Source organism: Fusarium tjaetaba, assembly GCF_013396195.1.
Source record: "Fusarium tjaetaba strain NRRL 66243 chromosome Unknown NRRL66243_c0000103, whole genome shotgun sequence".
NCBI lineage: Eukaryota > Fungi > Ascomycota > Sordariomycetes > Hypocreales > Nectriaceae > Fusarium > Fusarium tjaetaba.
In genome coordinates, this window is record NW_023501299.1 from 35,255 (window position 1) to 47,475 (window position 12,221).

Here is a 12,221-nt window from a genome sequence, read left to right on the forward strand (position 1 = left end):
ATAGGTTGACCATGGCAGCATGGATAATCAGCCTCTCGGTGAGTGGCAGATTGCTCAAGTCCCAAAAGCAATGGATGGCCATAAAAGCCCAATTCCGCTTAGTCTCCATAGATGGGCAGTCACTAAAATCTGACGCTGGGCGACAGCGCCGGGTCTCATTTCAGCCGATTTATGGCCTTGCTCTTCGTCGACTCATTGTAGGGCGTGGATGCCAACAGGGGGGGAATCTTTGGTAGCTCGTAGGAACAGTAACTAACCCTGTGAGGGCGTTATCGACTTGACGACTAGCCTTGCACAGCATAGCGTGCTAGGGGCTGGGAAACGGCGATGCAGCTAGGATTTGCTAATCTTATGAGACGATAATTGAATGAGAGGGCAAGATTGACGGTCAGAACGATGAAATCTTTGCCCGGGCGGAACCTATTCCCGTCATATGATACCTCGCGGAATTAGCCGTGCTATTGGGGACAATCAACTGGTGCATCATAAAGAACCAAAGAGTGTTTGCTGTACATCATAAATTCATCATGGGCTACAAATAGAAGCTCAATTGATAGCCACGGCCTAGAACACCGTAGTCGGTCTTCGGTATTCATCACCTCGTTCTCTAGTTGGCCGTAATCTCAGCCTTGAATTTCTTGGCTTACCACGACACATAGCCACGGAAAGGATATGAAGCTAATTTCCAGCTAGTGCACAGTTGCTCACCTTTGATGGCTTTGGCAGCCAGAGAACGCTCTGCAAATTGTTAACTTATACTCAAAAGTCAATACTGTAACGGCACTATCGAAACTTACTGCCAAAGCGCCGTAGGCTGAGTTGTGAACCATCTTCTTTTACACCGACAGCTCCGTGCTCTGTCATATTGTTTTCCACGGAGTCTCCGCATGACAAAACGAGAACGCATGGATAGCGGAGTCAAGACGAAGACCCTTATCGACCCAGCTTTGCCTTGTGTGGAATGAGAGGCTGATTTGATGGAGATGACTACGGAGTAGATGACCTAGAGATTATTATAGCCGAAACGGCAAGCATATGGTGACCCCCTGTCGAAGGATCTGTGTGCTTACCAATGTTATCCCAACACCAACATCCGAGAGAAACTCCACGGAACAGCGAGATTTCAAAGCTTCAAGATGAGACAGACCTACGAAAGACTGACCAAAAACGACCCGTGCTTTATAACAGGAATCTATCGTGAGAGTGACAGAGACAAAGCCTGATTGGCTAATTATCGTTCAGGATCATATTTCGCAAGGAACATGCCGTCTCATGCCATTTGCTTAGAAGTGCTATATTCATCATGGAGCTAGATAGTATAAAGAAACAAGTGTTTCTCCCTCTATCAGCAGAATCATCCCATCGAGCGAGCCAGCCAGCAAGCAAGAAAGCGAAGTTCTCAAACATCACATCACATCCAACATAGTTGACAGTCGACAAAATACTTTTGCTCAATATGTTTTCTGAAGCCAAACCACTCCCTCCCGTCAAGAGATTCATCACCACCCATGACTCCAATGGAAATGCCATCTGGGATGAAACTATCCCCATTCAAGTTGAAGGAAACCGCAGCGGTGGCTTCACGACTCACGTCTCATATGTGAACGAGGATGGCACCAACACTCTGACAGGTGACAACGACCTCAAGTCATACAGAGAAAATCCCACCGAGAAGGACATTGCTCCAGCTTCTGGCTCTGCCCTTCGAGTCGTCGATTTCTGGCCTGGCTTCCCCGCTATCATGCATCGGACTGCAAGTGTTGACTATGGCATAATCGTTGAGGGCGAGATTGACTGCATCCTCGACAATGGGGCCACAAAGACCTTCAGCAGAGGTGACATTATCATCCAGAGGGGAACTAACCACGCGTGGAAGAACACTGGAACTGAAGTTTGTCGCATCTGCTTCACCCTTTTACCTTCTCCCCCCGTCAAGATCCGAGGCAACGAGCTCGAGGTACATGGCTTCGCTGATTTTCCGCGGCTCGCAGAAGAATCGACCGTCTGAGCCGATAAACATCACAGGATGAGGGAGGCAAAGCAAGTACATTAATAATAATTGTTCATGTCATACTATTGTACACCACCGCCTGCCCCCAGCGAGAAGCAATTCGACTTTTGTTCTCAGTCACCCACCCATTCTGCAATTTGAATACCGTGCCGTCTCCTGCGATTCTGTGACCAAGCTCCTACCACCCTTTCGTTATTCTATGTAATTCCGTCAGGAAAGCGAAGCACAACGGCCGGTGTAGGTCCTTCTTGATACGCTCGAATCGGCTCTCATCGTGTTTGGTGACGAGTCCATGCCTTACCATAAAATCCAGCATCACCAGTCCGCAGTTAGGCTTCCATCGATTGCTGTTCAGGCTTTCCGTCACTTGAGGTACTCCCATGGGCTCAAATCTTTCGATTGCGCTCTCCATCTTCTTCGGTCGAAAGCTTGGGTTAGTGATCTTGAGATCGTAGACGATTCGCAGGCCCGGCTCGAGGTGCTTGTTGTAGAGGTCACCCGCACTCTCATCTTTGAGGTCGAAAAACGTAATGGACGACGCCCTTTCTACGGTCCCAACGTGGATGCGCATCTTCTTCGTCTTGTCCCCATCATCACCCCCCATTTCCTCGAAGAATACTTGTCGTGTCTGGTGATCTATGGTCAAACCAGCCTCCTCTCTTGCCTCCCGTGCCAGCGTCTTGCAAGGAGCTAGCTGCCCGTCTATCGTGTCGTTGGTATCCGCGCCTCCAGCTACGATCTGATCTAGCATCCCAGGGTAGCTGTAGTTGGGGTCTTTGGAGCGATGTGAGACCCAAATTTGATCAATGGTTTCCTTGCCATCTTCCTCCTTCACTCTGTAGACATTAAGATGCACGCCCACCGTTAAGACCCCAAGGACTCCTCGCAATGGCAAAGGAATGCTCAAGGGCAAGACGTTGACTCCTGGATCAGCTAGGTGAATCGGGCAATACTCTTGATCTGCTTCCTCTGTCACCTTCCACAGACTGAAGGCGGGGAACTTGTCTGCGTTGGCGGCTAAGAGCTTTTGAAATGCGATTTTGCAAGCTTCTGCAGGAGAGGGAATGTGGGAAATCCCGTCTGCAGCAAGGTAGTTGTTACTCCTTACAATGGTAATTCTCCGGACTTCGTCGCCTTTCTTATTGACCGTTTCACAATGAAACCATTTAACGTCCCACTGAAGCTTGATGCAGTCTTCCTCCCGAACATATCCCACAATTTCGTCGATACCTTCGATGAACAACTTCCACAAACGTGCATACTCATCGAGAAGGCTGGCTTTGTTGGCCCTCTCGATAACTCCATACAGACTACTCATGGCAGGTATGGAAGTATGAGCATTGGTATGATGCTGATAAAGGTGTTTGCAACTTAAAGGTGGTGGTTCAAGTCGCGGCGAGGCTGTGACCAGAAATGGTGTTGAATGTGCAAACTTTGTTGAAGCCATGGTGAAGACGTTGAAAAAGAGCTTTTAAGGAAAGGTATGTTTGCAACGTTGGGAAAGAAGGCTTCAGTGAATGCAAACAGCCGTGCCATGAGGTCAGTGAAGGAAGGATCGTTGTTGAAAACCCCCCAAAGCCTTGCAGTGAAAAAAAACCGTTTGCGCTTACATGGATTCGATGGATGAATATAGATACCCATGAAATAAGGTAAGGTAAGGTAAGGTACTGCCTGTCTGCCACCTGCAATTGGGTCTCCAGTCTGGTCCGTGAACCGCAGCCTCGGGTGGCCACTGCCTCCTTGCCAACAACTGGATAAACAAGTCTTCGCGATGCGGACAGGATAGGTAGGCAGTAACAGCTACTTGTCTGCGAGGTGTCGGCACGTAATATCCCCTTAATACTTGTGGTTCACAGCTCTGAGAAGGAACTCAGGTAACCCTCCCCTTGCAGCCAGACAAGCTTTCCGAGTCATGAGGACGACTGTGTTTATTTGGTACAACAGGCGGCTTGTGTTATATGGACTGGACGTGAGCGCGTGTGTGAGTAATTGTGATATTGGTTTGTGACTGTCTGTGATGAGGGGTTGTTCCCTGCGTTTTTGTTAGTGTATCTCGATGAAAGTGCTGTTGCTGATCAGTTCAGTGTTTCAGGGTATGTACTGTTGTTTAGGACATACATGCGGAGTACGCATGCATTTATTCGCACTTGTTGGTGCATCCAAGAGAGAGCTTGCGCGAATTAGAAGTCATCCAGCTGACTTTGTACCCGGATAAATTGAACATGAAGTTGACCAACCTAGGCAGTTAATTGATACGTCCCGAGAGGTCCATTCAATAGTCTCACTTTTGTTGCCCGTACCTTACCTTATCTCAAACTCGATAGGTGGCCTAGCAGCGGGACGGAACAGGAGCCGGACACCCGCCCGCTCGCCCGCAGGACAGGGGCTTGATGGCGCTGAGCCATAGCCGACCGAACTCGAATTCGAGACGAGGGATTAGACTGGACAGTGCAATACAATACAATACAATGGTTTCCATCCTGATCAATTTTTTATTGTTCTTGGCTATTGTACCTTACTCAGCTTATTGTTGTCAGTCAACGACCGTGTTTTCTGATTCTTCTGTACACCCTTGCCCCAGCTCTTGGTTCGGTACCATTGACCAGTCCTCCGGTTCCATCTCATACCAGTAGAGTGGTCCTCACCGGGGTTATGTGCCTGTGTGACAATACATACGAAATCAAGTGTGTAAAGTGAAATAAAATGATGTGATGTGATGTGAAGCAAGTAGAGCATTGACGAATGCTGTCCGTCCTCATGCGCCTGTGATCTGTGCCGGTTGCCCGTGTCATACCCATATCCATTCCCAAATGCACTATTTTTGCGGAATTTTCGTTTCGTCGTTTCAATTTCCCTCAAGATCTTACATAAACAAACGCCCCAAATATCGATATTGTAGCAAAAGCCACCGTCGAGGTGGTCTATGGGAGGTGTCTTAGTGAGCCGCAGTGTGATGGGCTACTCCAGGTCCCGGATATGCTGCAGCCTTTGCGATAGAGTGATCGTAGAGCCTTGCACCAGCTGAAGCTGCTGCCGCGGCAGCGGCAGCCGCAGTGGTAGTATCCTCGAGAGCATGTTGTGCGAGTACCGGTGTAGATAGTGTCGCCGTCGCGGTACATAGGTTACATAGCTCCATCTGGGGCTCAGGGGTAAGGCAGTAGAACGGGCTCGAGCATTTACGAGCGCAGCGGGTGAAGTCGATAACCGTCTCACCAAGGCTATGGCGGCAATCCTTGCACATCCGCTGGGCGATTACGGTATGGCACATGTTGATGAGATGTGGTTGTACAATGGGGGAATATGTAGGGGGGAAGTATGCAGTAGTATGTGGTAAACGTATGTAGGTACGTTGTATTTGTTGTAGTATGTAAGGATGAATGGGAGGGAGGGACGATATGTATGTAAAAGCCTTGGGATGTGGAGGCAATGTGCAAACGAAGAAGGTTGTTGATAGATAGCCGTGAAGCTTAATAAAAAGAACAAATTTTGAAACGGTTCAAGGCCTGGTTATTTAGCTGTAACACAGATATGGTGAGGCCTCGTTGTGTATCGACAACGTAAGCACGCAGAGGCGCAGCTGCAAATGTTGTTTATATTGTTGAAGGAGGCTTGGACGTATCTCAGGCATAAGTAGAGAAGGTGTGTCGAAGATTGTTTTTATCCAACCAAACAAGCAGAGAAGCAGGGCATATAGGATTCCAGGGGGCCCCAGGACCCTTTTTAACCTTTCGTAAATCTTCCGTAAGATACAACTAGAAGTCTCGGGGTGGAAGTACCACGAGTGACAGTTGCATGACGCACGTAGGCAAGGTAGTAGTCGTTGGGATAATAGAGTTAGGCTTTGATCAGGAAAGAGAGAGGGAAACGTCCAGATAATCCGATGGGCCAAGTACAGTATGTGTTGTGTGAATGAATTAGAGAGACAACAAGGGGAGACAAATCGGAGGGAGTATGTGTGTGACCACAGAACGCCGTCATATGACTATTCATCTCCTCAAAGGGAATACTCGGAACAGAATTGGGGGACGTACAAACCACTTACTATCGACAGACAAGGAAGGCAGTTGGAGGATGAAAGGGTGTGTGTTGAAGAGCCAGCGCCAGCTCAGCATTAATCGTCTGGCCTCAAGAGAATTGTCAGCCCAGAGGTCGCGAATTGGTAGGATGAAAGGTCTCATTCAGAGCCCAGACTTTTTTGTTTTTCTGAAAGCGTGTGCCGTGTGCCTTCTTCTGCCAATAACCAAGAGGGATCGATGCATCCGTGACCAGCAAAAAGAGCTTTCCCCGCATTGTACCGTCTGCGAACATCCAAAGGTAAATAGAGCCTTGACTAATAAGTTGCAAGGGACGATACGGAGGTTACCTTGGCTCTGAAGCTACTGCAAGGATAAGCAATCACAATGAGGCACTTTATTGCAACTATGTGCCCCCATCAGCGGGTATTCTCGCCTTTCTGACAAGAAGCAAAAAGGGCACGGTTTTGTCTGCAGCTTTGGATAGGACGACACGCGTCTCGGCTTGTCTTGTCTTGACTCCATTCCTGGGGTTGTTTTTTTCGCGGGGAATGTCTTTGATAGGTATAGCCAAGTATGATCCATTGTAACTAAACTTGGCGCGCGCCGCAAGCTTGGCATTCTAGATGGGCTTTTGCCTCTTACACGCATAACCAGGCAGCCCAGGGTATGTACCTTTTTTCCTTCTATCACATGGCATTTCATGATCTCTTATCACGAATAGCCTGACTGGGGAGCTTGTATCCCTATTTTCACGTCATGTCTCATCATAGCATCGTGAGCAATTATTATGGTGCATCTCGCTTCGTCAAAAACGATACCTGATAAAGGGCGTCCTATGGTTTGCTGCGAGATGTTTGCCCCCTTGTTGCCTGTCAAAAACACGGGATGATGTAGAATCTACGTGAGACAGGGGGAAATCGTCCGCCTGCAGGTCTGTACATACGATACTTGTGAAAGTCGACATCCAACAAACAGCCAGTATTTTCCATTGCTTCTATCGATTTCGTTCCAACGTAAATCACCGGCCCAATATCTCCGCCCATCATGCAATAGCAATCTCGATCAGGTTTCACAAAGGAACATGGCTCTCAGCTGATGTATTTGCCTGATGCCCACTTAATCAGGATCTTGAGTATCAGCCAGTATTCGAGTGTCTCCAAAGGCCACGTCTTCCGTCATCAGGCAAAGCATTAACTTTGTTAAGTCTTATCGTTACGATAGTCACTCAGAACTATGACTTGGTCCGGCATGGAGCCAAAGCACCGGAGTGTCATCTTGATCAAGGCGCCGCATATGCATTGCACCGTCATATTCTAGACCAGCCATCTTCATTGACTTCTATCCCAATTGGTCTCCCCGGATACTGCTGAGTGGCCCTTTGAGCTTGCTATGGACGAATTGGATGAGCCAGAATCTCCCATCTCAGCCGCCAGGATTTTGATGAACGTTCATGACCGCTTCGCTGGCTCCATTCAATCCATTGACTGACAGCTCGGGCTGACCTCAAATTGATCTGACGGGTTAACTCGTGAGACGCTTCACAACGGCAGTTGTTGTTTGGTGTGTTGGTGAGCTCTTTCTTGAGGTTGGTGCCTACAAGTTCGTCGTCAGAGTTGCCAGCGTTGAACTCTCTAATCCCATAATCAGGACCACGGCAACGCCATGCCGGGGATTTTAACTTGAAAGGCTAGATGGGCTTCATGTTGTCACTGTCTACTGCTTAGAGAACGCCAGAAGAGGCGCGGCACACACTTCGGGGCTAGTCACGTCGATCTTGCTAAACCTTGTAGTAGCTTCAGCCACTTCTGATGAACAGGTTTTGGATTTATCGTCCCAAGCTTTTAATTATAACTGGGTAGCTGGGTTCATCAATTCTCTTGTTATGATGTTTTGTGGTATCGGAGAAAGTAATCTAGGCTACTCCGTACTGTTGCTGCATTCCACTTTGGGAGCCTCGAGTATTTAGAATGCTAGATCTTCGCCATTTACCTGTAACCCCAGGAAGAGCTGGGCTGACTGTATGATGTTGCTCAGGTACGGTTTATAGCTTTAAAGTACCTAGGGGAAACGATATCAAGGTTGATATTCAGAATTTGGTTATTAGTGTATTTTTTGGGGGCTCATCTCGTCCAAGATTGATATGGAACGAATGCTCAATAACCACCTAACAATTGTGTACTAACAACTTAACTACAAAGTGGTATAATAAGTTTCCAGCAAGGCCGATGAGTTGCCAAGGGCTGAGAATATGCGGCCAGTAATTTATCACTAATAATGCGCTGATTGAGGGGTATCGCAAAATGCTGTGTTGCTTTGTATGAAACTGATATCGCTCCCGGGTAAGTGATGATCAAGTACCTAGAGAAATTGCAGCGCAAATCGAGGAACCAGCTCTTGTCGCTCACAACAATGGATGAGGTATACACGCTGGAATTATAATTCGTTTGCCGTTTATTGCTACAGAGTTGTCGGGGTTAGTAAAGCTCGAATATCTCAAAATTCTGATGCTCACTCTCTAGTCCTTCAGCGATCTTGAGAAGTTAGACATTCCATCATGTCATTCGCTGAGGCCCAATAGCCATATAACTGACAGCGCCCGATAACCAACATTCATGTCATCGCTGATTGAATATCAGCTCATGTGAAAACACAAGAGGCGACAGGAGAGCAGAATGAATATGTACAAAAAATGTCGACATTTCTCCTTATATACACACCTATATATAGATATGCAAGCCTTGGAGAGTAAGAAAACGTCGAACATAAAATGAAGATGCTGAGATGAACTGATATGAGGCCTTACTGAGATATGTCAAATTACACAAGTCTCTTACCACTCTGCCACTTAGAAAAGAGGTCATACTTTTATGTTTTCTTATCTCTCTTTGGCAAGTTTTGTTGATTCTGACCCCATGCTCGCTGTGGAGCAGCCAATGGTAAACACCTATAATTCAATTGGCCAACCACGTAAACTACCTTACGTAAACATCTCGGGCCGGCGACAACCTCACTTGTTGGTCTTGGTGCGGCTTCTTCCCACGAGAGCCTCACAATCAATCGCTCAATTGAACGTTGTCCAACCCGCCCAACATGTTCGTCGCACGACAGAGGGTAGCCGGCGTGGCTCGTCAGCTGCAAAGGACGGCGCGAACCTACGCCTCTGACGCCCATGCCCATCACAAAGCCCCAGAAGTCAACGAGTCGTTCAGCGTATGTCAAGTCACACTAGCTTGCACCACGGAGCCGACGCTGATACCAATACCCTTGGATGGCTTCGATTGAAAATAATGTACTGATTACGATCCCTAGACCGGTTCTCTCCTCGCTGTCGGCGGTTTCTTCGGCTCCGTTCTCGTCTACCAATTCGTTCCTCAGGAGGGCGAGAAGTCCTCAATCCTCAGCCTCATCGACAAGTATACTTCCCGTGGAAAGGACTGGGAGGATATCAATGCGCTTCACACAAAGGCCATGGAGCAGGCTGGTTACGACCGAAATCTCTTTGAAAACGGCGGCAACAAGCACCGATTTGTCGATGTTGCCTATCCCGAGTTCGTCCACCTGATACCACTTGCCGTCATTCGATGGAGGATGCTGCCTTCTCTCCAATAACGGAAAGCAACTGCTACAAGAACAATTGCTAATCTGAGAAACAGGGCAATGACTTCGTATGCTCCCCGAAACAATGTTGCCGGCCATCTGGCCAACATGGACTATGTCGTTGAGCACTACCGTCAAAAGCATATCCAGGAAGAGGAGCGGAAAGCGGCCAAACTGGCACAGAAGGAGGAATAGTGTTGTAAACTAGCCACGAATCAGACATACCTATGAATTCATTTTTCCATTGAGTTATTAAACACAGTTTCCTGCTGATTCGATCTTGCATACCGAAGCGAGTTCGCTCCGTGTGCTCTCCAAACGGCCTCCCGCTCCTTCTCAATATTCATTGTCAACACCATTGCCTCGAAGCACCTACCCTCTCACGGCGCCCAGCTCTTTCCTAACACTCACCTACCTTGCGCTTAGCATTTCCTACTAACCATCCATCCTGCGAAGTCGAGTTACGCTTTGCCATCTCTCTTCTAAACATATAAGGTACTTTCAGCAATAATTCATCGACTTCGGTCGCCATCATCATCCGTCTTGGATCCAAACAGTCTTTTTCTAGCACGAAGTTTAACTCAATAAGAAACTAGCAACATGACTACCAACCAGAGCGGTGGGGATGATAGTGGTAGGAACAAAATAAACAACCTGTGATAAGATGCTCATACCATTAGCAGAAGACATGATTCAGCAGTCACCTCCCGACGAGCAAGCTCCCGAAGGCCAAGCTCCTGAAGATACAAACCCCGCAAACTTGTCATCAAACCCACCAGAGGCTCATGTATCGACTAACGAGGGGGAGAGCCGGAATGATAGTGGTAAGAACAAAATAAACAACCTGTGATAAGATGCTCATCCCATTAGCAGAACACATGATTCAGCAGTCATCTCGTGATGAGCAAGCTCCCGAAAATGCAAACCCTGCAAATTTGTCATCAAACGCACGAGAGGCTTCTGTATCGACTAACGATGGGGAGAGCCACGCCGACATTCGCTTTCAGGTTGGAGTTTTTGCCCCCTGTGACCTTCCTCAAGGCCACAAGATCATCGGCTCAGAACAACCATTATTTGAGGTTCCCCCCCAGTTTGGAGAGCCTTCTGCTTGGCGGCGCAAAGACTTGAACCCAACGGGAGCTGAATGCTTCGACAAGTTCAAACGAGACCACAACTGCAAGCCTTCGATCACCACAGCTATAATTAGTAGTTTGGCGTCCGAAACCCACCGTGCTTGCCCAGACTGTGCACAGGCAACATTCCGAATTGGTGAAACTTACGACATTACATTGACGCTTTTGAAGGATGTCAGAAAAGGCGATGAGATATGCATTGGCTTCGGTCAGACCCGAACACGCTTCGTCTGTTCACTTTGCAAAACCAGAGAACGTACATGGAAGTGGCGGAAACGCCAACTCAAGAGACTTTTCGCAAAACTTTACCCGCGCGACATGTCCCAGACCGCCGAACCACCAAGTGAATGATGTCATCAGAACTTGAGACTGAGGCTTTTCATTTCAGCAGGTTAGCTAGGGTAGGGTAGCAAGGGTTTGTGGGACATGGGATTTTAAAAGCATTATCACAATTGTCAGGCATCAGCGGTAGTCGAGGATAGTCATCAAGCGGACAATGCTCCTTTATTGTACTAATCATGGTACCCATTGTCATCAGTGTTTTTGATAGATGTTTTGCCCATCTACCAGAACCAGTCCTTTTCGCCCAAAATGTCCATGAATGCAGAAACCACCCAAGACCGCAGCCTTCTTACTTGAGGGGAATGAATCGAGAAGAGTGCGTGGCACCAATACCGGGCCTACCGTGCTTGACAGGCTTGCTAGAGGGAGGGTTAGCCATATTTTCCCTTGTTGGAGGTGACAGTAGAAACATACTATGAGATAGAGAACTCAGCCAGGTAGTGACCAACCATCTCAGGCTTGATCTCGACCTGGTTGAACTCCTTGCCGGAGTAGATACCAATGACACTGCCAATCATCTCGGGGACGACAATCATGTCTCGGAGGTGGGTCTTGACGAGGTCGGGCTTCTCGTTGGGCTGAGCCTCCTGCTTAGCCTTTCGGAGCTTCTTGATGAGACCCATGGGGCGGCGCTTCAGGCCACGGTTGATCCTGCGGCGGGCACGAGCGTGGACAACATCGCGAAGCTGGTCGGAGGAGAGGTCAAGGAGCCTGTGAGGTGGAAAAAAAAACATCAGCATGGGTTCCGTTCGCTCGGGGGTGCGTCCTCGCAGTTTTTTATCTTCCAGCATCGAGGCGCAGAAATCGTGCAGTGGCAACATACTGATCAAGGTCGATTCCTCGGTAGGAGAACTTTCGGAACGCTCTCTTTCTCTTGAGCTCGGCAGCCTGCTCGGCGTCCTATCACCCGGAAGACAAGTCAGTCAAGCTCTTTTTGGTATTCTCTCCATGTCTCCAATATCGTCATCATCATCGTGGGTAGCGGGCGGGAGTCGAGGAAGCCATGCCGGCGGCGGATGTATGTTTTCTATTTCCAGAGAGGAAGGGATATATCGAGAGCACACGTACGTATTCGTCAGCCATGATCGCGGTGTTGTGTTGTTGAATTCGCTGAGCGGAAAA

At 48.2% G+C, this 12,221-nt stretch overlaps 6 protein-coding genes across 6 annotated transcripts; 3 read left to right on the forward strand and 3 right to left on the reverse strand.

Annotated features, from left to right (window-relative positions):
* Positions 1–1,456: 1,456 nt before the first annotated feature.
* FTJAE_5334 (cupin) lies at positions 1,457–2,008 on the forward strand (the record flags this gene model as incomplete). Its single annotated transcript, XM_037351830.1, has 1 exon — positions 1,457–2,008. The coding sequence occupies one exon, from the start codon at positions 1,457–1,459 to the stop codon at positions 2,006–2,008; it is 552 nt and encodes a 183-aa protein (XP_037207497.1).
* Positions 2,009–2,189: 181 nt separating this feature from the next.
* FTJAE_5335 (NUDIX hydrolase domain protein) lies at positions 2,190–3,458 on the reverse strand (the record flags this gene model as incomplete). The annotated part of the gene is made up of 1 exon (XM_037351831.1): positions 2,190–3,458. The coding sequence occupies one exon, from the start codon at positions 3,456–3,458 to the stop codon at positions 2,190–2,192; it is 1,269 nt and encodes a 422-aa protein (XP_037207498.1).
* A 1,488-nt stretch (positions 3,459–4,946) lies between these two features.
* On the reverse strand, positions 4,947–5,279 carry FTJAE_5336 (uncharacterized protein; the record flags this gene model as incomplete). Its single annotated transcript, XM_037351832.1, has 1 exon — positions 4,947–5,279. One exon carries the CDS (start codon positions 5,277–5,279, stop codon positions 4,947–4,949), a length of 333 nt encoding a protein of 110 aa, XP_037207499.1.
* Positions 5,280–9,117: 3,838 nt separating this feature from the next.
* Positions 9,118–9,819, forward strand: FTJAE_5337 (nadh-ubiquinone oxidoreductase kda subunit; the record flags this gene model as incomplete). The annotated part of the gene is made up of 3 exons (XM_037351833.1): positions 9,118–9,237; positions 9,337–9,575; positions 9,681–9,819. The coding sequence occupies 3 exons, from the start codon at positions 9,118–9,120 to the stop codon at positions 9,817–9,819; spliced, it is 498 nt and encodes a 165-aa protein (XP_037207500.1).
* A 405-nt stretch (positions 9,820–10,224) lies between these two features.
* On the forward strand, positions 10,225–11,108 carry FTJAE_5338 (uncharacterized protein; the record flags this gene model as incomplete). Its single annotated transcript, XM_037351834.1, has 3 exons — positions 10,225–10,258; positions 10,308–10,448; positions 10,498–11,108. 3 exons carry the CDS (start codon positions 10,225–10,227, stop codon positions 11,106–11,108), a joined length of 786 nt encoding a protein of 261 aa, XP_037207501.1.
* Positions 11,109–11,388: 280 nt separating this feature from the next.
* FTJAE_5339 (40S ribosomal S15 protein) lies at positions 11,389–12,182 on the reverse strand (the record flags this gene model as incomplete). Its single annotated transcript, XM_037351835.1, has 4 exons — positions 11,389–11,458; positions 11,514–11,810; positions 11,923–11,999; positions 12,168–12,182. The coding sequence occupies 4 exons, from the start codon at positions 12,180–12,182 to the stop codon at positions 11,389–11,391; spliced, it is 459 nt and encodes a 152-aa protein (XP_037207502.1).
* Positions 12,183–12,221: the final 39 nt, after the last annotated feature.